Source organism: Hippocampus comes, unplaced genomic scaffold (genome assembly GCF_001891065.2).
Source record: "Hippocampus comes isolate QL1 unplaced genomic scaffold, H_comes_QL1_v1.1 scaffold196, whole genome shotgun sequence".
Classification (NCBI taxonomy): domain Eukaryota; kingdom Metazoa; phylum Chordata; class Actinopteri; order Syngnathiformes; family Syngnathidae; genus Hippocampus; species Hippocampus comes.
In genome coordinates this window covers 189,038-214,569 of record NW_017806173.1, presented here as the reverse complement: position 1 = coordinate 214,569, position 25,532 = coordinate 189,038, and the positions used below count along the sequence as shown (strand labels likewise).

General features: G+C 42.8%; 1 protein-coding gene across 1 annotated transcript; it reads right to left on the bottom strand.

Moving 5' to 3' along the window:
• Positions 1-9,324: 9,324 nt before the first annotated feature.
• Positions 9,325-24,641, bottom strand: tafa2 (TAFA chemokine like family member 2). The gene is made up of 5 exons (XM_019896408.1): positions 24,498-24,641; positions 18,894-19,049; positions 15,234-15,358; positions 14,605-14,663; positions 9,325-10,109 (listed from the first exon to the last, which is right to left on the bottom strand). Exons 1-4 carry the CDS (start codon positions 24,589-24,591, stop codon positions 14,634-14,636), a joined length of 405 nt encoding a protein of 134 aa, XP_019751967.1. The 5' UTR covers positions 24,592-24,641; the 3' UTR covers positions 9,325-10,109; positions 14,605-14,633.
• Positions 24,642-25,532: the final 891 nt, after the last annotated feature.

Below are 25,532 nucleotides of genomic sequence, written 5' to 3'. Positions count from 1 at the left end.
CACCCCCCCACCCACCTTGTTTCTGTACCGACAAAGTTAATTTCCTCAGCCTCAGTCAAACAATGTTTTCACTGGCTGCCACTGTTTAATTAAGAGGAGGTGTGCAACACATGAGCACGCACGCTCCGACTGTATTAAGGAGCTCCTCCGCGGGGACTTCATTCGTTTCGGGAGCCTCGCGTGGGCGGAAGAAGAGAAGGCGATACGTTCGCCAGAGAAATGTACAGTGCTCCACCAACACACGGATCACCCCCGAGGGAGTTGAGGCAAAGAATTCCTCCTGGAATTTTCTCTCTCTGTCTCTCGCTCTCTTGCTTTATTGCAACCCCCCCCCCTACCCCACGCTTTCTTCCCTTCTCATTTTGGTCATGGTAATTCATCATGGAATATCAAAACCGTTCAAAGCTGCCGCATAGAAATGAAGGCTCGGGAGCCTGTGAATAATTGGTTTCCGTGAGGTGCCGCCATACTTATTGAACCCTCTTGACTCCCTGTCCCGTGCAGTGGCAGCATGTATGATAAAGAGACAAGGAAATATTGTATTTCCTCTCTTTGACGACAATTTACTTTCCTCCTCTTGAACGTCCTTCCGGAAAGCAACATTGTGGAATAATTGACCTTGAGAATCAGTTGAGAATTGAAGCCAGGTGCTCAGACCTGAATAAACAACCTCTCCAAACCCCTCCAAAAAACAAAACACACACACAAAAAAAAAAAAAAAAAAGAAATGCATATTTTCCGTCAAGATGTCTTCGTCCGCCTTCGCTCACAATCAAGACAGTGTTGGACCTGAGAGATCCTCACTGACTCCAGAGCGCCAGCGGCTCGGAACACCATCTGTGAGAGCCTCGGAATCTTCCTGTTGCCTGGCACCGCCGCACGGATCACACTAAGCACTCCTGCACCAGCTCTTCCGGTCCACAGATCCGACTGACTGTGCAAGTCATGGCAATCCGGCCTCCGAATATTGCTGTGTTTACCAAGGGCATCATGGAGCTTAGTCTGGAAGCAAGAGCACTCATTCCTGTCAGTCACAGAGGCCTGGAAAGGACTATTCTTGTGCAATTGCATTTTTAGAGGTCCATACACACAAGGGCGTTTTCTATCTATCTATCTATCTATTTATCTGTCTGTCTGTCTGTCTGTCTGTCTGTCTGTCTAGCCAGCTATCGAGCTAGCCAGCGATCCCTCTAGCTAGCCAGCTATCCCTCTATCTATCTATCGCGCTAGCCATCTATCGAGCTAGACAGCTGTCGCTCTAGCTAGGCAGCTATCCCTCTAGCAATCTAGCTATCCCTCTTGCTAGCTAGCTGGCTCTCTATCTATCTATCTATCTATCTATCTATCTATCTATCTATCTATCTATCTATCTATCTATCTATCTATCTATCTATCTATCGAGCCATCTATCGAGCCAGCCAGCTCACTATCTATCCCTCTAGTTAGCTAGATATCACGCTAGCTAGCTATCCCCCCTCTCTCTCTCTCTCTCTCTCTCTCTCTCTCTCTCTCTCTCTCTCTCTCTCTCTGTCTCTCATCATTTTGAAATTGCGATTAACAAACAATTATTCATTGATTTCCAAAATTTGTATTTGTTCAGTTACCAAAAGGAAGTTGCGATTGAGCTGTATGCATATAATATAAAACAGTGTTTGTATTGCGACTAATTGTTATTTGAAGGAATATCACAGGACTCAATGCTAATTTTCTATTCACGTGTCAATGGGATTTTATATTGGCTGCGATATTGGTGGTGTTTCTAAAACAAAGTGTACCTTGTCAAATATGATGAGTGTAATTTGGTTTGTTGTGTGTTTAGTTTTACCGTAAATTCCAAGTGGGGTGTCGTTAAACAGCTGAAAGCATGCACGGGGAGCTGACCTAATGGTTTTTCTTTGATGAAAATGTTTTTACGATCGTGAGAAGCCAAAATCAAAGTCACAGTAACATTTCAATTAGCAGAAGCAAATTTGGCCGGGCGTTTTAGGCATCTGGGTTCCCAAATTGCTGCTCCTGTTGCCATTCTGACACTGCAGGCTGCTAATTGCATCACGCTCGCAAAACTATTCCTTGATGAGACCACTGCTGGTTTTGAGACTTGTTCCGATATAATGACACTTAGATTTCTTTGCTTCCTTTGACTTGATCAAATGCACAACTGGCATCCGCTCAAACCCAAAGTTGACACGCACGCACTCAGCACGCAGCCGGGTGTCGTCCGAATAGAGATGTCGGAGATTCCGCGGCCTAAGGAACAAAAGAAGAGTCCGAGTCGGAGCGGGCTTAAGAGAATCTGCGAGATTAGAGCTGTCTTTGCCGGCATCTTTCAGCACACAGGCGAGGCCTCCGCGCGGGATCAACCACAAAGTTGTAAGAGAGGCGGGAGAACTTTTCCACTCATCAGATGTGGGTTTGCGATGGGTTGGGGGTTGAGTGGGCGGGTAGGTGGGGCATTGGGGAACTTTCCCTGAACTCTCCTCGGCTTTGTGTCTCCTTCTTTCATCTCAGGTCACTGTCAGTAGAGGGTTTATCTTGTTAAAAGCGCAGCGTAGATGAAACGGGGTCTATTGCTGCAAACTTGGGGTTACACCGGGGATAGCTTTTCTTCTTCATAGACCTTTCAAAGTCGCTTTCCTTTTGTGCCAAACACGTGGCGTTCACAAGCATTGTCACCTGTCGCCGACTAATTAACTTGTGCCCCCCTCCCCTTGAAAAGTATCAAACTCGAGACGAAAATAAAAACACACGGTAGACGCTTTGGACTCGTATGGTTCAGCTGGTGAACAAGTTGGAATTCAAGCAAAAGGTTGGAGGAAATTGCAATCAAAGGCCACTTGAGAATTGACTGTTTATTATGATTTTTATGATTATTTTAAACATGGCATGCGTATTGGCGTTCCATCCTAGATACTCAGATGTACGGCATAATGTTGCAAATAATGACGAAATCTCCTAAGAATTGTGTTTGGAGACATCAGTCAACAAAATGTCCATTGCTTGTCTGTAATAAGTTTCGTACAAGACATCATTGCCATTAATTCTCCGAGAAAGTGTCCAGTGCAATGGTATAGGGCGCAATCGGCGAGATTTTATATGGTGTGACCCCCCCAGGCCCCCGAGTGACGATTTACATATTTACATATGCTAACAAAAGAAGTAAAAAATTGACACAATCCAAAATACACCGCGCGATGTGTTTTTTATTTGGATGACTGTTTTGTTACTGTCGGCCCCCAAAAAATATGCAAATAACTTGCTGTCGCGACGTAAAATGTTCTTCTCTGTTTTAAAAAAAATGTAAATTAAACAGATCATGTGTTTTCAATGTATTATCATTTGTTGGAATATTTTATTGGGCGTCACTTTATATTTATAAAAATAAATGGCGAAATTTCATTTTGTCAAGTGGTTGCACAAAGATCAACCGGATTTTTTTGTAGAAAATGATTCCACTCGAGCAACCGATTTTTGGCGTCCTCACGAAAAAAAACTACATCGAATGATATTTACAGCACAATCACAGAGTAATTATGATTATTTTTTGGATTTACCAGTACCGATTTTCCATGTCCCCTTTTGGAATTACGTGAGCCGACTTTCATTCCCGTTATTGTTCCGCCAGAACAATTTAGCGCCGTGTTGGGATCGGTCCGATAAAGACGCTGTCAGGAAACAAAAAAGGCTGACAAAACTGATAAAAGACGCATTTGTTCATTTGTGATGCGCCTTCTCCAACGTGCCAGATATTAAAATGGCTTTGCTTTCATGCAAAAGCCTCGTTTCCGCACTCTCGTTATTTGGTGATATTGTGAGAGGTTTTCTTTTATCTCGCTAGATCCATCCCAGGTTGGCCCGATAATAAAATTGTCGCCAGCTCGGCACAATAGCAAAGCAAATGACACAGCCTGTGCTTAATCTAGCGTCTGGCAGCCCTTCGATACGTCTCCCAGGTAGTTTTTTTGGACGGCGCTGATGGCTCATCGTGCTTTGTCGCGCTCGATGTAATGCTTGGCGGCATCTAATTTGCTCGGGCTTTTAGCCGCTCCCGCTCAACTTTTTACATCACAATAGGAAGAGAAATGTGTGTCGGCGGGGCGGACAATCGCGCGGCGGCTTTGAGCGCGCGAAATGATTTCTGCCGACATAATGCCGGCACCAGATGCCTGTGTGTGTTCATTGTGCCGGTGACGCTTTTTCCGCCGGTCGCTAAACCTCGCGGAACATAATGCAAAGCTGCTCACTTGACTGAAAGCAAAGATTGGAGACGAATTAATGCGGGATAAATTGTTCTTTTCACCCTGGAAGTCTGCCTTTCACAATAGCCGCCCGTCGGAGTCGGAATCCGACGCAGCGTGCCGTCGAACTGGGCACGGAATAATCACAAGCTCGCCAACACATGCAGAGGCGGGAGCGGCGGCGACTGGCGCAAAACGATGGCCATCTTGTTGTCAGTCTGGGATTTCACGTGACGCCCGGCAAGAGTGTGTGTGTGTGCGCGCGCGTGTGTGTGTGAGTGTGTGTGTGTGTGTGTGTGTGTGTGTGTGTGTGTGTGTGTGTGTGTGTGTGTGTGTGTGTGTGTGTGTGTGTGTGAAGACATTTTAATAGGGCAGTTTGCTAGTTCCAAGTGCTTGAAATGTTGGGCCAGTCCACCACCCTTTGGAAAATTAACCTCGAGAATATTGGCAGCGACAAAAAGAGCGATAGCTGCAAAAATTGGCAGATTTAAAAAAAAAAAAAAATTATCTGTTGTAAAGTTCAATACTAAACAGCCAAATGCTCTGCGTGCGATTCCTCTTTTGAGTTGTACATGTTCAATGACCCCCAAAAGATATTTTTAAATCATTGGCAGATGAATCGTTAATTGGAATTTTATTCTGCCAAATATTGGACAAGCGCGACAAAATTTCCCTTCCAAAAAAAAAAAAAAGATACTGTATCTTTGTTCATCTATCTATGCCCGAGACATATAGTGACAGTCCTGTCTATCCATTTGTTATGAAAACAGCAGACTAAATACTGTCGCTTTGTTCCACCAAACAGGATTTTAACCCCTTCAGGGACGACGATCACTGCAGTGGACAGTTTATCATGTTATCTGTTTACAGGGTGCATGGAAGGGTTCACTGGAGTAAATAAATTACAATTGCTAATGATTAAATTGCTCATAATTGATATGATAGGATCTTTTTATTCCAATTTTTGGTGGGATTTTTGAAATTGTTGAACTGGGTAGGTGGCTCGTCGTTGTGTCTGATGGAGGTAAGAATCCCAGTTTTTGAGTTTTGACCAATCAGACCTGCTGAAACGTGTCACATCTCACTATTTTGACTTGTTATCGTCTATCAAGGGTTTTTAAAAAAAAAACATTTTTAAATTCTTTTTACTTTGAATCTTGAGGCGATATAATGCTGTGAGGCTCCTGAGGCATGAGCAAGAGATTCGAATTGTCCGGTACTTCTTGCACCTCCCCCTGGTTGTCAGTAACATGTATTTATTTATTTATTTTTTTAACAAACCCCCCCCTAGAGTTGTATCTTGTTTTTGCTAAACGCACAGAGCAGTCGATCCACTGTTGTGCTCTCCCTCAACATATTTGAATCCAACCCGAGAGCACGCCTCTGGTGCAACATTTAATCTCCCCTACTAAAATTTGATGGTACCCAGAGCAGCAGGCCACTTTTTTTTTCTTTAATATATTCAGTTTGACCTTTATTATTATTGTGCGTGCGCACATTTTTGATATGATATGCAGGCCTGTCATTTTTTTTTTTTTTTTAACATAAAGTCACAGGCGGCAATAAGTCAGTCTCGAAATTTAGCTCGGGGATAAGAAGGCAGACTTCAAAATATGGAAATCGGAACAGGTAAAGGTGGTCGAGCACGCCCTTGAGCAAGACGCCGACTTGGAAAATGGTGACAGACGACGTTATTTACACTTGAACCGTACAAACCCGTACAAAGCGAACGGTCGGCGCGAGCGCGATTGAGTTTGTTTACAGTAACCCACCGCGGGGCAGCTTTAATAGGGGGCTTTATTACCTCTCCCTATTTAATTGGAAGGCGTTTCTGTATCAGCTCCTGTGCAACGGCGGCGCTAATGTTATCCTGTAATTACAAGCCTTTATTTATTGAACAGCTCCCATCGGGTGGTGCGATGTTTAGCTCGAAGAAGATAAGGAGATTGTAAGGAATGGCATTTGGGGAAAGGCTCTCCAGTGTCATATGTCCAAGCGGTATGAATCTGTCCTCTATTTGTCTGATGCACGTGTAATTCAAGCCTGCACGGTGAGGAATGGTTCACAGTCAGAACTCATGGCGGGGTCGAGGCGAGGGGGTGTCAAATAATCCATCTTGTTGCTAATTAGAGACGTCTCACTTATACGTGCATCACCTCCGCTCTGGTCAGTGTGCGCTTGCGGGTATCTGTTGCTTCTCAAATTCCCCGATAACCAAATATAACATCCTTGAGGGCATTGACAGTCATGGGTAAGAACTAAGATCCAACGCAAAATTTTGAGTCCATTTTCATTCATAATATTTCGAATTGTGGTTTGAAGCGGTGATGAGCCAGAAAAAAAGTATTACAGTTTGGAGGAAGCCTCCGTCAGCAGTGCCTGATTTGAACTCGCTATCCCAAAAAAAAACCCAACAGAAAAAAAAGAAGAAGAAAAAAAAAAACTCCCATTGTTGCGTGTAGCAATTACCTGAAATGAAACTACGAAGCATCATGGCTTTATGGCGCGTCTGTAATGAAATTTCTTTTCCCAGAGAATCGATGAGCCCCCCCCCCCCCATGGTAGACTTTGTAATTACGAAAGCCTCATTAGATTATAGTGCCATGCAACATATGGTAAGAGAGGAAATTCTTTTCATGTTCTTTTCTAATGACTGCGACGAGGATTAAAAAAAAAAAAAAGGCTCGATAATTGCTTGCCTTTACATAACTTTGATGTCTCCAATGAAATGTCGAAGTTTCCTGTCACTCGGGACACGCTGCGCACTTTTGTCAGCTGCTCGCATGGCAATGGTCAAATTGAAGATCGAACTGAATGAATTTGGAGGCATGTGCGATGACTTTATGCACATACAGTCAGCTAGCATGAAGAAAATGTGCGCTTATTTGCGTGTTCAAATCCAAAAGACCCGTACATTTGTCGCTAATATGTCTCTTCTGTCCTGCGCCGATGCTAAGCTAATGTCCATGCTTTCCATGACCTTTGAAAGGGCAGTAGCCTTTACAAACATGACCGCCACATTGATGCGCTTTTTTCGAGTCTACTCTGAGTCTCTCTTTGACAAAGAGAGCAGTCATAGCTATAAACACCTGACCAGTCTGTCTGTCGCTGGACCACAGCACCATTTCTCGGTCAGTTGTGGCCAACTCTGGAACGAAGAGACTTGGAAAGGTTCTGTTCAATGGGACATTTTGAGTAGACAGGACATTATTTTCTGTCCGTGGAATCCTGTTTCCTGATCCGTTAAATCGAGGTTCCACTTTATTAATATTGACGGCGTGATATATTTACTTACATGTGAACTTTTCTGGACTTTTGAAATTTCACCTGTCAAGGCTCTTTTGGGTCATTTCATCCAAAAGTCGAATATCACTACCCTTTTCTGAATAGGATAGAAAAGGCAGCCAAGTTGCAGCCACGTTAATAAGCAGACTCAAACAATGTCGTGATTTTTCTCATGGAAGAATGTGAAAGCGAGAAAAGTGCAACTGGACAGGAGAGATGGAGGATTATGGCATCGTTCTAGCTCATCAAGTACTACTTATGACACTAATTTGTGTGCTTTTGAACTGACGGGAGTCGCTGTTAATTTAGCGTTTGATTGAGAAGTTGACTGGAGAAGCCCCCCCGTCCTCTTCCCCCACCAACAACATGCCATGTAGCTGCAGGCAAAACAACCTGCTGCGACTAAACTAGAAAGCCATTTGTTTTCAAAATGGAGCCCTTTCACCGCTTCATCAGCGAGTCATTTCAGAGCGCTTTTCAGGAGGATCAATGTGCCCTCCGGGGGAAAAAAAAAAAAAAAAAATAGTCATTTTTTTCAAAGGATTGATTCATTTTTAAAGAAAATATTGGGCTCACGGGAGGTCAATGTGACACTGGCAGGATGGCGCTCCGCTGGTGGAAGGCAGACAATTTCCTCTGGAGAAACTCGGATACAACGGGGATGATAGTGTGTGCATTTCAAATCGACTCACTCCCCATCCAGGCGGCGGTGGTGGTGGCGGCGGCACATTTTTTTTTTTTTTTCTCTGAAGAGCTGCAAACCTACCAGATTTGATATCATGGGTGTCCCCTCTGAGGTGACAAGCTGGTAAAGCTTGGGCTGTTTGCCGTGACAGGAATGCAGCTGATTGAACTCAAACGGCTCATCCCCGGGATTCTTCCGCAGCTGTCAAAAAGTCTCAAAGTTGCGCGGGTGACTTTCAATTTCACAAGAGGACACATGCGCTATTTTTAAATGCAGCATTTACGCGGCAATTGGCAAACACGGCAGGGACGCCGCACAAAATGAGGTTCCGTGGAACAGAAATAGCGGTCAACTGGATACGGGCTGAAAATGTCTTTCAAGTCCCCGTAAAGTGAAAAGAAATACTTGGTTGAATGATGAAAAAAAATGCCAGGTACAGAGAATGAGGCTTTAACATCATGAAAAAAAAAACAAAAAAATTTCACCGCTCCAGAACACTGGATGTGCTGAAACCACGCCCACTTCAACTGTCAATCAAATGCGACTACTTTCTGGGAAGACAAGGGCTACTTCAAGTAGCATATTTTTTTATACCTACTGCTAGCTACATTTTGTAGTCATAAAAATCTATCCGGTGACAGAAATAAAATGTGAGCGAGCTCATGGCTGACAACGAGGCGTTCTAACAGACACGACAGCCTGAAGCCCCAGTCCACACATTGACTGTCAAGTCAGACTCCCCCCCACCCCCCTTCTTTTTCTCTCTGACCTGCATGCACTCATGGCTGACATTGAGGCGTTCTAAAATGGACATGCTGTTTCCTGAACATTTTTAGTTTTTGTGTGTCAGTGTAAAAGATGCTGGAAAGATTTCTTTTTGAGGTTGTGCCTCCGAATAGAGAGCAAACATTTGCATACTGACCCGTTTCCTGGAGGGTTGCTTGTTAATTTATTTCAGTTATTTAGGTTGGAGGGCAGGGGGGTGAAACTTGGAATCTGCATTGAATGATTGGCTATTTTAGTCATTGAATATAATGAGTTACTATTTTTCAGGCAACGGTAATTATCCAACCCACTCGCATTTAGAATATGTATCTCAATACTCAAAAATGCAAATCATTAATGACACAACCACAGTTTATTACTGATGTCATCACTTACTCAGACAATGTCGTATTTGGGTTGAAAAACAGTCATATGAATGTTCTGAACCACTCAATGGATTTTTTCTTTCATTTTTTTTTTTTTTTTTAAATGTCTCAATAATTTGACTTGAACCCCAAGTTCATTCAGGGTGGAAAAATCGCAGAAGCTGCCAGAAATTTGATTTTTCCAAAGACATAGGACAAAAAAACTACTTTCTGCTCGCTGCTGCGGGCTGCTGGTAAAGATAGCAGATGCAGCTATTACTGCACAGATGTGCAATTTTTTTTAAATTTCTAAGTTATTTTCAAATGTAGAATGGAAGCATGTCGCAAGACGACATCAAACATTTCAGGTAGAGACTCGTCAGTGTGGTTGTGTACTTGTTTGAAAGTCCTCCTGAATATCTGCTACTCGGGCTACGGTACGTCTTTTTCATCACGCTACTTTGTTTGGTCAGCAACGGTGCTCGCCGTCGTCCGGCCGATGAAACAAAACCTGTCAAGGAACGCTAGATTCGAGAATTGAACATTTAGGCAGAGTTCAGCATTGTAATCCACTACAAGCAGTACGGGTATGAGAGCAAATCCGGTCGTCTGCTAAGGCTTCTTTCCAAAAAAAAAAAAAAAGTCCTCTTATTGGAATCCACTTCTCTGATTGGATGGCCAATACAGTTCATGAGGCCTTCAGTTTGCCGAGGATTCACTGCAGTTTATTTACAGAAAAGTTCTTTGCAATCAGCCTCTTCTCGTTTGAGTCACCTGTGATGGGAAAACGTGACACGTTAAAAGTGAACGACGCGGACGGTATTTTGGCAAGTTAGACAAAATGTCAGCGGAAATGATGATCTACCACTTTGGTTCTCAATCGAAGCTCCGTGAGCTGGAGCTACTTAAAAGCTTGATAGAATTGGGACTGTACCCCAAAAAATGGCACACAAGCATGAATAAAGTCATCTTCATGGGAATGTTTGTTTTATTCATTTATTTTTTTTTCTTACTTGTAAAAATATGACTTCCTTCCATCATTAAATTTTGACTTTGTAAAATTTGACTTTATTGTTTTGGTTCTTTTCAGTCTGACAAAATGTTTCAATAGGTAGGACTATTAGGATATGTGGCTTATATAAACTGAATTTTAAATTTAAAACATGTGAGTGCATCAAGTTGAACCAAATTTATTTCCCCCCCAAAATGAAATAAATAAATAAAATAATAAAAATAAAAATTCAGGCTCGGTGGTCGACTGGTTAGCACGTCAGCCTCACAGTGCAGAGGTGCGGGGTTCGATTCCAGCTTTGACCTTCCTGTGTGAGGTTAGCATGTTCTTCTTGTGCTTGTGTGGGTTTTCTCCGGGTACTCCAATTTCCTCCCACATTCCAAAAACATGCGTGGCAGGTTAATGGAACACTAAATTGTCCCTAGGGGTGAGTGTGAGCGCAATTGGTTGTTCGTCTCTGTGTGCCCTGCGGTTGGCCGGCAACCGGTTCAGGGTGTCCCCCACCTCCTGCCCGAAGATCTGTCTCTTGTCTCCAAAAGGGGTTGTAGGCAACTTTTTCAATGCCATTGTCATTCGGGGGTGCGGATTATAAGGGATCCATGGACCCACATAGACTGCGGGCATAGCAGAAAGTTTACCCAGTGAGTCGAGCTAAGGAACGTGAGGAGCGATACAGAGTTAAGATTCGACATCCAAGAAGTTTTGAGACCTGAGCCCACAATTAGTGACAAAATGTTGGCAAAGCAGTAAAAAAAATAAATAAATAAAAAAATAATTGACATTCTTTAGCTCTTGAGGCCATTTAATATTCTTCCAGTTGACTTTTTCATGCTCTCTAAAGAGAGACGAGAGCATCGTGTGAGTGGAAGGTGAAACAAACAGCCACCCGGATGGAATTCTCATTTTCCCTTTGTGCTTTGAATTCGGAGCCATCCCTAAAGAGGATCAGCAGCATCGGCAGAGCTGAACTTAACGACCTCTGTTTCCAAGGTGGGAATGTTTGCCGCGCTTCGGATAAAGATGCCGCTAAGTTGAACGCGTGCGCTCCCGACTTGAAGTTTTACAGATTAAATTGCCTGTCAGGCCGTCTGAGTCGGCTGACTGGCAGCTCCTTTGCTCTCGCTGGAAAAGAACATTCTGGTCGCGTGCCGAGCAACCTTTCGCGACGGCTCCTTCCATCGAGTCAAACCTCCTGACAGCTGCCATCAACAATTGACCGACTCTAAGTCAGCGTCCAATTTGTTAGGGATGCCCAACTTTGCATTTGGACATTTTTTTTGGGGGGGGCTGACTTGTGAGAACAGGTTTTAGTTTAAATTTGCTTAAAATGAGCTTTTATTGGTTGACTGATGTCACAGAACAACCAAATTACGATATGTACACCAACGCATCGCAAACCAAATTCCATATTTTAAACGGATGGATCAGGTCATCCATCTGGAGAAAAAAAGTTCAAATGTGTCACAAAATTATATTTTAACCCTTTCATGCACCCTATAACCTGATAAGCTGTCCACTCTAGTAACCACTGTCCCTGAAAGGGTTAACAATAAAATTACGGTTAATCAGAAATCACATTTATAATTGCTTTATGAACCAATGATTCAAGAAAATAAAACACTATCTCGCTATCGCGTTTAATTAATACATTTTCGGAAAAATAATGTCATGCAATTTATGAAAATAATTCCTGCGTGATTTTCATTACAATTAAATTACAAACATATATTTCATAGATGCAAACGATACATATCAATAATTTATCCATCCATTTTCTAATCCTCTTAACCTCAAGAGGGTCGCGGGTATGCGGGAGCCTATCTCAGCTGTCTTCGGGCAATCGGTGGTGGACACCCTGAACTGGTTGCCAATCGCAGGGCACACAGACAAAAAAACATTTGCGCTCACAATCGCATCTCGGGACAATTTAGTGTGTTCCATTCGCCTGCCACGCATGTTTTTGAAATGTGGGAGGAAACCGGAGTACCCAGAGAAAACCCACGCAGGCACGGGGATAACATGGAAACTCCACACAGGGAGGCCGGAGCCGGGATTGAATCATACACCTTTTTTTGGGGGGGATTCAGAACCAGATTTATTGACCAAGTATGTAACAACACAAGGAATTTACTTTCCCAGTTACAACTTGTCCAGAGGAACTGAAACAGAATGGAAAAAAAAACCCAAAAAACTAACCAAATATGTAGTGAGATAAATAAAAATGCACTGTATGTCCTTTAAATTAATAGATATATCTAGCTGAAATGAATCAAAGTTTGGCTGCCTCTGCCAATCAACACATGATGTGATCAAATCCAATGTTACATTTGTAAAATGATTTCTTCTGTTCATATTTGAAAAGACGTTTATTTTTAAACTGTACATATTTTTTTTATTTTGTATTTTTAAAACACCTTGTTTCTGTTTGCTCAACTGAGTGCACAGTGAATATTTTTTATTGCCATTAAATAACATGTTATTCAATTCGATACATGAATTTAAAAAAAAAAAAAGTTTAACGAATCAATTTGGGGTAAACCGGTTAATTTATTGAATGCAAAATATTCCAGGAATGGTAACGCAAATGCTTGGTGAATTGTATTGAAGAACCTCCTTTGCCAAACCCCGACGGAAACGATATGCTCAGATTGTCCACACAGTCCGCTTGCATCGGGGCCCACGTGGAGCCGATCATTGTCTTGAAAATACAAGTAGTGTGTTGGTGAACATCAAATATTGTTTTGACTAAGACATTTAAATCCTAAACTGTGTCTGTGATGAACGTGGCGCTAATTTGCGAGTAATTTGCGGCTAATCACGACGAAGGGCTGAGATGCTAATCTTGAAGTAGTGATTGTGAGCTGGGTCTCTTCAAGAGGGGCGCAAATGATTGCAACAGTACTTGAGTGATTATTAAATAAAAATACAAATAGAGGAAAATCATTTTTGCAGGGTTATAATTGGCGTCTGACAGGTGCTAAATTAACGCGTAAAGGGTTATTTCCCACACTGTGTCTGAAGTGTGCTCGGCTGCAAGATTTAACACACAAGGTGTGGAGCACGCTGTTTATGCTGTCGAGTCGTCGACAACACCAACTGGGTTTATGATAATAAAGTCGGTTTAAAGATGCAGGCAGGATTATTAGGCCATAATGCACCTGGAATATCAGCAGGAAACGGAAAGCTGGAAAACCGCCAACTCATCTCTCCCCGTTGTGTGTCTGTAAAAACTTAATGGGTGATGTGAGTGATTCAAATATGCAGAAGTACAATTTTTTTATGTCTGTTTGTTTTGTTTTGTTTTGTTTTTTTTTTTGTGCAACAGACCAGTTTGGCAGCCAGGCACAGAAACAAATAAAACCAAATGATTAAAAATACAACTCATCATCGCTAATTGTAGTTTTTGCACCGGCACAGTTGTGAAACCCGCGCAAGCGGAGAGTATAAAAAGATGATGGCGGCGGATGAGGATTAGAATTATTTACTTTTATCGTGTTTAGATACCGTTTTTGTATCATTGTGGCATGAAAGATGAAATAGTTCAATCGATGAGGCCGCCGATTATGTCACATTATTATCATGTGATTTATGACTCACTGACCGATTTATGACAGATTTATGTCTCCGTGTTTTGTGCAACACTTTTTCGGTAGAATTTCACGTCAACGCTTAAGACAACAAGTGTTGAGTAAATTAACACCTCAACCTGAAGTTTATATTTTTTAAAATCATGAATTCATTGTTCATTTTCCGTTAATTTAGCCGAACCTACAAGACCAAAACGTCAATGTTTAATCAATCGGAACTTGTTTATTGTAAAACAGATACATTCATTGACTTTGGTTTGTTAAGAATATACATGGGAAGAGGAACAAATAGCAGCCCTCATGAGAATAGCGGTTCGCAAGCGGAATCGCTGAAGCTAGCAAGGCTAACGGCTATTCCCATTCACCGCCAGCATGTTTTCTTACTCTGACTCACACAGACACATTGGACATTTTGTGCGGCCGAGTCAGAAGTTCTCCCTATATTAGCCGAGATGTCAAAAATATAGATAAATAATAAAATATCCAGTGGATATTGTAGCAGAGCGCATCTGCATTTTCACATTCAGGTTAACTCAGTCGGAAATGCTGATCGCGGGTTGTTTTCACACTTGATGTTTTAACACCATTTTTTTAACTGTGACGTGCCATTATAAATATTACAAGGTATGTCAATGAGCCAATATAACAACAACTAAAAAAGATGTCTCACCTGTGGAGTCCCCGGTGAAGAATGTGATGTTACCAAAGTTGATCCCTATCCGCGGAAATCTTCCCCATCATCCATGTTAAAAAAAAAAACAAAAAAAAAAACCACAACACATTCATTCAGACTTTTCTCATCAGCTCAGTCGAATTGCAAACCTTGTTTCGGCAGTTTCCGTGACAAAAAGTCTACTAAATATGTATCCCATTTTGAGGTCCCGACAAGTCCCTGAATCAATAGCCCCAGGCTCCAGGCTGCCAGCTCCAGGCAGGTGTGGTGTGGACACTTTAAATAATTAAGTACACATGCAGGGAGGCAGAAGCAAAGTCTATGGGTCATCATAACACACTGAAGGATACGAGCGTCATGTTACAACCTTAAAAGCAGGTAATTGGAGCGAGTAATTGGCCAGTTTGGGTGATCAAAGTGTCTCGAAAGTGCTAAGGAGACATGGCAGACCATTGATTCGAGGCCCCCCCCAGAGGCCCGACAGCAAACATTAGCTCGTTTTCAACCCGACGCGGACCCGGAGAAACACAAGAGAAGCTTGTTGACTTTGGCCCAAGCGCGTAAGGTCACATTCAACAAGTTAATTCCCGTTAAACAGACGTGTTTGCCACCCCAAAAACTCTTACCTTTGTGGTTTTGATTTTGTTCCCTGTAGCACAGCTCCAGCCCTTCAGATCAGGAAGGACTTTGCATTCTTCGCCGTCAAGGCACGGGTGCATCTGACACCACCACTTCTGCTCCACTATGGAGGCTGGAAGACACGTCCAGTTGCATTCAGTTTTAGCGTAACGAGATTGTGGGTTGCAAGTGAACTGCACACCCTGGACCGTTTGCCAGCCAATCACAGGGCAGATATAAACAAACAACCATTCACGCTTACATTTTCATCTATGGGAAATGTCGAATTTTCAATGAACCCAGCATGCATTTCTTTGGAATTTGAGAGGAAGCCAGACGACTGGATATTGGTCTGTGATGCTACGAGAGTTTGGTGTCCGATATCAAGTGAATACCGGGCCATTACTGACGCTGATATTTGTTCATACTTAACCTTGATACATCATGAAATTGCTAACATTGACTCAATGGCCATGACTGTAAAGTGTTTTGTGCTTTTTAACATCGGTATTAATACTATCTCTCTTAATCAGCACCCATTTTCAAAAATTTCAAATACCAAGATTCAAACCTAGATCGATGAGGCTTGCACACGAACCACAAGTGGGTTCTGAGGTCAACAGACTCAGGTCAATTAGCGGGGCCCAGAGTTCAAAGCCAACATGATGCATTTAGCTGTTATGCTGCACGCAAATGGAATAAACGGTCACGTCTTCAATTATTTTGCATTTAAAATGTTGTTTTGCAGCTATTGCGAAGCACATTGAATTCCCTTGTGTATGAAATGCGCAATGATAACTAAAGCTGCCGTGTCTTAATCCATGGAGCTGCGTTGCCAAAGCCAACCAAAATAAAATAAATATGGACCACTCCATTTCATAAATAAATACATAAATAAATAAAATAAGTCCAAAAGAAAAGAAAAAAAAATCCTTGTAACCAAGAGCTGACATGCCCCCTAGAGCCAGTGACTTGTACTTGTACCACTTGTGGAACTTGAGCTCCCTCTAGTGGTACATGAAAGAATCACTGCCCAAGTTCAGTTCAGTTCAGTTGTATTTCACTTTTTAGCGCAATGCTCCAATATCTAAGTGTCGTGTTGATGTTACAGTCCATAAATTGTACACAATGTGACACTGACTTGCAATCGTATTAATTGTATGAACATTTAGCTACGTCACTGTAGTTTAATGTCAGTCATTATGGTGGTACTCAGTAGTTTTTCTTTTAGGTGGTCAAAAATGGTGTTATTGCTTCAGATAGGTTTTTGGAAAGTCAAAGAAAAGAAGACTATTATTTCTAAGGCTATCATTAAACCACATCTTTTAACCAGAAAAAATAAATGTGGATATTTTTAGCTCTGAAAATCCACCCGCACATTCTGCACAAATGGTTTTAAAGAACCCATTATTTAATTAGGGGCATCTCTGTGTGTCTGAACAGGATGTTTCTGTCAACTGTCTCGCCGAGAGTCGGAATGCGATTTTTGGCAGCTTTTGCTGTCTGAATCCTCATGGCAGGTCACACCATTCGTACACTCGCGCTATCCTGCAAGATGTGCAGCCGCGGTGCGAATACAACAGTCTTGAACACCGAATAAAGCTGCCGCTGCTCCGTTGGCGCTTGGGCCTATTACAGGGGCCATTATCTATATTACACATCCCTTTCATTTAGCGTTCGCAGAGGATGATGGTTGCTATAATCTCCACATAGCACCACATCCTCAATCGAGTAAATTGCAGCGAAATGAATTTGAATCACACCCACTTTATAGCTGCAGCACTGGGGTGGTAAATGTACACAGGGTCAATGGCGGGCAGATGGCCACCAAGGTTCCGCATCAAATGATAACGCCAAAGAGTCCATTGCATGTGTTTCCGTTAATGGTTAACGATGCGAGCACGATGGCTGAAAACATCTGGAACTGTGTTGTTTGTTGATTTGTTTTCAGTCTAGCCGTTAGAGAAGCCCAGGAACGGCTTTGACCTTGAACTCCTTCATTAACGCGACGCGCATTGGGTAATGAGCGGTGGATTATTGAGTTGGGAAAGTGTTTGTTTGGAAGTGCGCGCTCGTCCGTTCGGAATTAGACACGCGGCTCGGATGTGGTGAATATGCAAGCGAGGTCACGATTCCGTTCATATTTTCGCAATGTAAAGGAGCCGAGGCACTATTTTTGAAGCAGAATTCAAATCGGTGCAAGTCCTCTGAGATGAAGGCTCATGTGATGATTTATCAGGAGGAGGCTTGTCTCACACCGAGCGCAGTTAAAGGTAATTCTATCTTGGAGAAAAAAGGAATAATTAAAAGGTTAAGTGCTGTGGTCACTTTTGCCGAGAACGCCCGCCGAGCGCTAAACTGAGGGCCGGTATCTCGGAGCTCTAATTTGCAGAAAATGTCAATACTAAAATGTCAAGGAATAGGTCAAACACAATTGGATCCGGAGTTGAGAACGAAAGCTCGACCAAAGCAAGTCATTCGCGACTCGTGCTGAGCTTGAGGTCGGACACATTAGTATGTTAAGAGACACAGTTGTCATTAAAGGGAACCGTTAAAAGGCTGATATAGTATTGCCAGACATTCATTCATTTATTTATTTCATGAGTTTATTTATTTAGTGGGTTTTTTTTTCCCGGTAGTTATAGCTGCTGGATCTGTTGGACCACTGCCGCACTAACTGCTCGTAGACTAACGACCGAGTGCTTAAAATTTTTTTAAACAAATAAAAGAAAAACTCTTCAACTTGGCAATACTAGAGCTGCATAAAATAACTAACATATCCACACAAAAAAAACGCCACACACTTAAAAAAAAACAAAAAACAAAAAAAAAAAAAACACTGGCCAAAGTAAAAATTCATCCTCGAAGCTTCGCATTTTTTTCATTTGGAGAAATGTTAATGTTCCCAACTCATTGCCAATAGATCAATTAATTGCACATAGTCTCCCGTCACGAGTTAAACATATAGTACTGACCTTGCAAGCGGTAAGCGGTAAGAAAACAAACACATAAAAAAAAAAAGGATAAAAAAACAGCCAACCACCTCTCCACACTCATTCTTTGACACCCACGTCACTCACCAGACTAGAGCTGCCTTTTTAAGCCATATAGCCTACGGTAGCCTGCACATACTCTGTTTGATAATCGGATTACCGTATTTTCCGCACTATAAGGCGCAACTAGTCATTAAATTTTCTTTAAATCCGAGGATGCGCCTTATAATCCGATGAGCCTTAAATATGGATCAAAACTATGAATTCTTCGACATCGTATTTTAACTGTTATGTATTTTAGCTGCTTTGTTACAGCTGCAGCGGTTGTGAAAGTTATATAAATAAAGCTGCATTGTATTGTATTCCCTTTAGCGTAGCACCATCTAGTGGATGCAGAAAGTGACCGCAGCCACCATTGTAGCTTCTATTCGATGCACTTTATAATGCGGTGCACCCTACATATGAAAACAGTTTTAAAATAGGGCATCCATTGAAGGTGGGCCATATAATCCGAAGCGCCTTACAGTGCCGTAAACACCGTATTTGATTGAACTACCGAAAAATATCCGCTCGGCTATCCATGTGATTGCATTCAAGCGACTATTGTGTACGATTGGCGGGATCTCATCTCAACAACGCATCATCAGCGTCGGACAGATTGTGACAAAATCTTACCGTCGACACAGGAGGGAGCGGCTCTGGTGGTGCCGGCCACTTGCCCCGGAAAACAGGAGCACTTGACGGTTTGCGAGCGCTCCTCAATTTTGTTCTTGTTGCAGCAGCGATGCAAGGCGACCACTTCGCAGGTGCCCGTGGGAACATGCTGCGCCGCTGGAAAGTGGGGGGAAAAAAAAGGAACAATCAGTGTTTAATCCGACGCTGTGCAGTATAAGTCATTACCCCCCATTTGTAACCTTGGATGGAGTCCCATAAGAGCACATCTCTCTCGGTCCTTTACAACAGCTCTTTCATCTCTCTCAGGAAAAGAGACAGCCCATTTTCTTTTAGAGACTCTCCTCTTGTACACGGTTTCCTGGGCGGCATCATTCAATCAAAAATTGCCAGCATCTCTAATTCCCATCGTACTTCCGCATCTTTCATCCGACTGACAGATTGCCCGGGCCTTTAGCGGAGAAATCGAGTGGTTAATCTGCACCTTTTGGAAAGAGCCACAATATGCAATGAAGTCAATTGATCTTAAATGAAGTCGTTCCAAAAATGCTTTGGCGGGCGTGCTGGTGCGGGATGCCGAGAGTGAGGCGTGTGGTCGTTGCCGTGGTAGCGCATTTTACACATTGTGAGCAGAGGTAACAAACATACTCATGTTCCGTATTTAAACTGAAGTACCGACAAATTAGTCCTTCGTGCCGTTTTCCGACCCTCCGCGCGTAGTCACTGCAATCGACATAACCAATCCGTGTTGCACAAATAAACATATTGTTTGTGTTTGATCAAGTCAGCAACTGTGGATCAGAACCGATTCCCCGCCCGAGCGGCGGTCCGATGTGCGAAACGGCCAAAGTGCAGCGCTGCAGAACTTGGAGCCAATTTCCAGATCACGCTCCATTGTCTGAATTATTTAGCGCCTCAGCGGCTCCTTGCTCTATTAACCGCTTGTGACATTTTCATGAGGCGTCCTTCCGAAGATACACCGCGATGAAATGAAGAATCTCGATGCCATCCTAATTGTCTTTTCAATGAAACGGTATTTCTGGCCATTTAACCCTTTCAGTGACAGCGGTCACTACAGTGGACAGCTTATCACAGGGGTCCCCAAACTTTTTCCTGTGAGGGCCAAATAACTTTTCCCTTCTCTGACAGGGGCCGGGTTCGGTTTGTAACAAAAAGTGTGACGATCGCAGGAGGTGTCGAGACATCAACATTTATTGTTTTCCAAAAAGCCACACATAATCGGGTATTAACCTTTTTACGGGCTCTTGACCGGCACAATTTATGAAATCAATAATAACCAATCATTTTTTTCTTTTACCCAATCTTTTCACCATTAGTCAATTTTTTTTTTTTTTTTTTTTTTGACAGGAGTGCATCGCGGATTTTATTTATTCATTTATTTTTGGGAGAGAGGAGTTCCGAATAGGGCACCGACTGCAGAAGGGCGGAATAGAATGTTATGTTCTATGCATCTACAAGTCTCGATCACCTGGTCAGACTTGGAGGGAAAAAAACAAAAAAAAATCTTTGTTATTGTTCAGGGGGCCGGGGAAATGCAGAGGCGCGCCACATTCGGCCCGCGGGCCGTAGTTTGGAGACCATTGGCTTATCAGGTTATCAGGTTACAGAGCGCATGAAAGGGTTAACATCGCCGACCATCGCGAGTGACTCGAATGAAGTCTGCTCAAATATTGCCTCCTGACAATTTTTTTGTACCACCTAACAAATGCGTGGGCCCTTCAACATTTGCATTTCTAAAGGGAATGTCCATGAATTCCCGTCTGTCTTATCGTCGATTTAAACTTCGAGGGAATCGGGGGAGCCTCTGTCACACCGGCTTCCAAACCCGTCTTCGCAAATACATTCAGACACCAGACTGAGATGCTTTTTTTTTGTGTGTGTGTGTGTGTGTGCATCTGTTGGCACCAAAAAGCTGAGTGGGCATCCAAGAAGAGCTCCCCTATCCAATCGGGAACAGCGCGCAGCCTCTCAGCGTGAAGCGCGTCCTTTAGAAAGATTCTGGCAACACTTGTCGAGCAAACATTTAAACCGCTTGACTTGCTCCGGGTGCGTTTGTCTTTCACGCCTTGGGGGCGCGGAGCGTGAATAAGCACTTTGCAACTTTGGAAAGACCACCTTGCAACAAGTTTTGACGTGGGAAGGGGGCGATAACGGGCCCGGCTCGTGATGCCCGTTGTCGACTAATTTTGACACGACGGCCGTTTTCTGTTCACATTTGTAAAACTGCCAAATAACAAAGAGACATCATGGCAGCGTGGCTTCAGACTGCATTTTAATATTGACAAAACGATGCATAAGCAACTCCCATTATTACATTCCAGCACAGCACCGCAGGCTAAATTGTGTCCTATTCTGTGCTGTGAATGCAAAACATTCATCTCGGTCTGACGATGAGAATTTCTCCTCCTCCACCTCGTTTAAGTGAGTTCTTATTTAGGAGTCTGAACGAACGATTCCTCGGCTTGAAGTTCCGTCGCGGTGAAATTCAAATGCTGCCCCGTGAGTCACTGTGACTCATTCTTCACCCACCTTTCCTATTTTTTTATTTTCATTTTGGCACACATTTGATGGCATCCCAAGACGTTCTGATACCCACTGCGAAGGTTTTTTTGTTTTTTGTAACACGGGGCTGAAAATACTGGGCAGATGTGTGCTTCGGTCCCAGGAGAGGGTGAGGAAACTGCAAATGATGCGAACTTTGCGTTGTTCACAGGGACTGATGGGAATGATAATGGAATCATAACCACTGTTTTGTGCCATTTACAACCCTCATGCAGAGAAATTGTCTTTGCCGGCCCTATGAATAATGCATGCTGATATATGCTAATAATGTAGAAAGATGGAGACGCGTGGCTTCACATATACATTTCGAGGTGACAAAATGTTAAAGACGATATTATAGAATGGTAGAAGACAATTGGAGAGGCTGATTCGACCTGTTTTTTCCGAGAAGAGGAATTCTTCATTTCATTCTTTCTTCTCGGGGAACAAATTAATTTGCCGTGTTTTGGATTGGCGCTGGGCTGGTTCCATGCCCTGAATTACAACAGGTTTACAGCCACAGACACAACGCACAGGGGAAATTAGCGGGCCGCGGTGGTTATCAGAGAGAAATAGGATGTGAGATTATCCGCATCCACTTCCTGCGAAAATGATGAGCGCCTTGAGCGCGCGCGTCCCTGCCAGTCAAAGGCGAGCGCATCAAAAGAGGCACGCCGCCGCCTAATTGGTTGACAAAGGGAAGGAGAGGTGCATATCTATCATGCTCGTAAATGGACATCCTGTCCACCAGGAGAGACGCGAGTATGCCACCAATTACACGCGGCCGCGCGTTGTCGGTGCCGCGGCAGAGTGATCAAACATGCGGCTTGGCCTCCATTTGTAGTGTTACCGACTTGCCGTAATTGATCTCGCCGGGTTTACAAAGCTTGACAGCACTTTCAATGAGGAAGGGATTGAGTGGGGTTGGACTCGATACAATTAGCTCAAATTACTGAACGGGGGTTTTTTTTTTTTTTAATTGTTGTTGAGTTGTGCAAAGCACCACTGGTGTGCTCAAAAAGTCTTCGCTTGAAGTCGCTTGGTGATGAGAAGTGATGGATGGCAACTCAACAGGTTCCCACACGAGGGTTTTGTGGTTGACTTTGTCTTTGAACGTCAATGAAGTTGAGCATTTTGGGATCTGTTCATAGTTTGTGCTTACTCATGGATGCTAAGTTAACACGGAAAGAAATCCTTGTAGTTTCATAGCGGTTCTAAAAACCAATCCTTGTATTGTCTGTATTTTTTTTTTCCACTTCATTTAAACCTTTGACTTACAAGAGCTTATAGATTGCCCAGCTAGTGGCGAGCTGAACTGTGACGCTAACGTAGCTTAGCTGTCTTTTTGTTTTTGTATTTCTCGGGGAGGGATAAAGTTTGATGTTGTAGTTGTCTCCTATTTTGGAGCTGTATGCTAAAACCAATCTCTACATTGTCTATTTTTCCCTTTTCATTTAAAACAATAACTGACATGAACTTCTCGTTTGACCAGCCAGTAGTGAAATAAACTGTGAAGCTAACGTAGCTTAGCTGTCTTTTTTTTTTTTTTTTAATAACCGACATCAACTTCTCGTTTGACCAGCTCCTGGTGAGCTAAACTGTGAAGCTAACGAAGCTTCGCTGTCTTTTTGTTTTGGTTTTTATAACTGACATGAACTTAGTTTGACCAGCTAATGGTGAGCTCAACTGTGACGCTAATGTAGCTTAGCTGTCTTTTTGTTTTTGTTTATTTAGGTAATGTCAAAAGGAAATGCCGTCGTCTTTGATTTTTTTTTGAGTTGCATTACCAATCTCTCATCCGAATTAATCATAAATGGAATGTTAGCATCGAACTCTTAGCCTGATCGCATATTTGCCTCAGACATTGTTTAAAAAAAAAAAAAATTAAGAAAAAAAACACAACCTGCAATCTTCATGGATTACCATGACTGAGATGACCGAAAAAAAAAAATTAATAACAAGAAAAAAAAACAACCTGCAATCTTCATGGATTACCATGACCGAGATGACCGGGATTCTAAACAGACGCAAGGAAATAATAAGATCGTGATCGTAAGTTTAAGAAAGACTTTTATTCTTTTAGGCTAACAAAATGTAACCACATTTGGAGGTCCCTTCATGACATTTTCTTCCTGAGGTGGCCTTGCCTGATTTTGCATGCACTGGACAACACATACAAAAAAAAACAAAAAACAACTGTCACACTGTCTTAAAAATGGCCATTCTCAATATGTCAAAGTCTTGAAGTTCAAGTCCTTATCATATCGAATAACACATCGGTCAAGTGGAGTCTTTTGTAAGTTTCCTTCATGACATTTTCTTCCTGAGGTGGCCTTGCCTGGTTTTGCGTATCATATCGAATAACACATTGGTCAAGTGGAGTCTTTTGTAAGTTTTAGTCCATCAATTCCCACATCCTAAAAGCGGCAACTAACTCGAACTAAGCCATGGTGACTTCAGTCCCTCACCTATGCTATATGGATGATATACGATTGGCATATTAATGTCAGCGCTCCATCATCCAAAGAGCAAAACCAACGATGAGCCCTGAGGCCAATTGCTTCCTGCTAATCTTCAAGCATGCGCCCTGAATCCAAAGCTTTATTCGTGGCCCCAGTGTCACATGTGCACAGGCTTCTGAGGCCAAACACATTCCTATTTCACCACATTGTTGTCGGGGACTACTTTCAGATGATTAGCCATTTTGCGGCGCTGCTGTGTCTAATCCCAATATATGTGAAGACTGATTGAAAAATCCTCTAAAGTGCCCTAGCCTTCGATCATAATTAAGGGCAAAGTCACCCCGCTCAACAGTGTGAAGCGATGATGTGTTTTTAATCGTTTAACAATGGACACACTCGCTGCCACGACATCGGGATTTTGACGACCAAAACAATACTTAATGTTACGCCGTACATGGAGAAGCAGCGGGCGGGTGATTACTAGATTAGTTCAAATATAAGACGTGGCTTTTTAATTTCAGGAAATATCAGGCCGATGAGATTCAGCGGTTGGCTGGGGGAGCAAGATGCCAAATGTACTCACCTGTCGAGCTCTCAGACATGTCCCAGAGGCTGATGGCGAGCGCCATGACGAGTAAAAGCCCTTTGCTTCCCACCTGCGCGTGTCGCTCACTCATCCTGGCAAATGGAAACAGTGCGTTAATGGCTTCAAACGGCGTTAATTGTTGACGCTCAGCGACCCCGCACCTGCACACCCGGCGAGCGGCCCGCACTTGCGTACCAACTCTCTGCAATTAAAAAAAACAAAAACAAAAAACTGCGACGCCTTGGTCGCAATAACCTCAAATGATTGACGTCAACATACCAGGCACGTTCTCCGTTAGTGGTTGATGCGTCATGTAACGTTAGCATATCGTACACTTATTCAGCCTGTTATTCTCGATTTTATTTTGATTTTAAATTGCCTTTCAAGATGTCTCTTCTTGGTGTTGGATTTTATCAAATACATTTCCCCCCAAAATCCGATTTATACTCACTCCAGTGCGATTTAGGTTTTTTTCTTATTTAGTATCCATTTTATGACTCATGTTACCTCTACTTCGGAGTGATTTATAATCCAGAAAATCCGGATGTAAGATTATATATACCTGTGAGCATTGTTACGGCGTTTGTGCATGAATATTCATTGGTTGAATGTCAATCCCTCCCGCCATGTCTAATGCTAATTTTTGCTAGCCCGTCAATAGGGTTTCCCATTTCTTGCTAGCTTTAAGCTAGCAGTTTAGAGAAAACAATTGATTCCATCTATTTAACTACACATTTTTTGTTATGTGTTGAGTTTTGCAGTAAATGCCGCGTTCAAGGTGCATATGATCGTGAGAAGCCCAAATCAAAATCACGATTAAATCCCGATGAATTGCGCAGTCCCGGTGCTGTTGAATTCCGGTGACCAAATGAAAGAAGGTCAAGCCTTCGATGAGCTTCACCCGACTCGCCACAGTACCGTCGTCCTCCAAAGTACGTGTGCAGTCCGAGTTGGGCCGCCGCGCATCTGGCACGGCGCGTGTGATCTTTGACGGAGATCTCATTTCAAACGCCCCTCCAGGAAAAAAAAACA

What these genes read in the sequence shown, in the direction of transcription:
- tafa2 (XM_019896408.1), bottom strand. Translation starts at nt 24,591, where the DNA reads ATGAGTGAGCGACACGCGCAGGTGGGAAGCAAAGGGCTTTTACTCGTC. An exon ending in CATGTCTGAGAGCTCGACAG is followed by an intron (nt 19,050 to 24,497) that starts GTGAGTACATTT and finishes CCCACTTTCCAG; the next exon opens with CGGCGCAGCATGTTCCCACG. An exon ending in ACAAAATCAAAACCACAAAG is followed by an intron (nt 14,664 to 15,233) that starts GTAAGAGTTTTT and finishes ATGATGGGGAAG; the next exon opens with ATTTCCGCGGATAGGGATCA.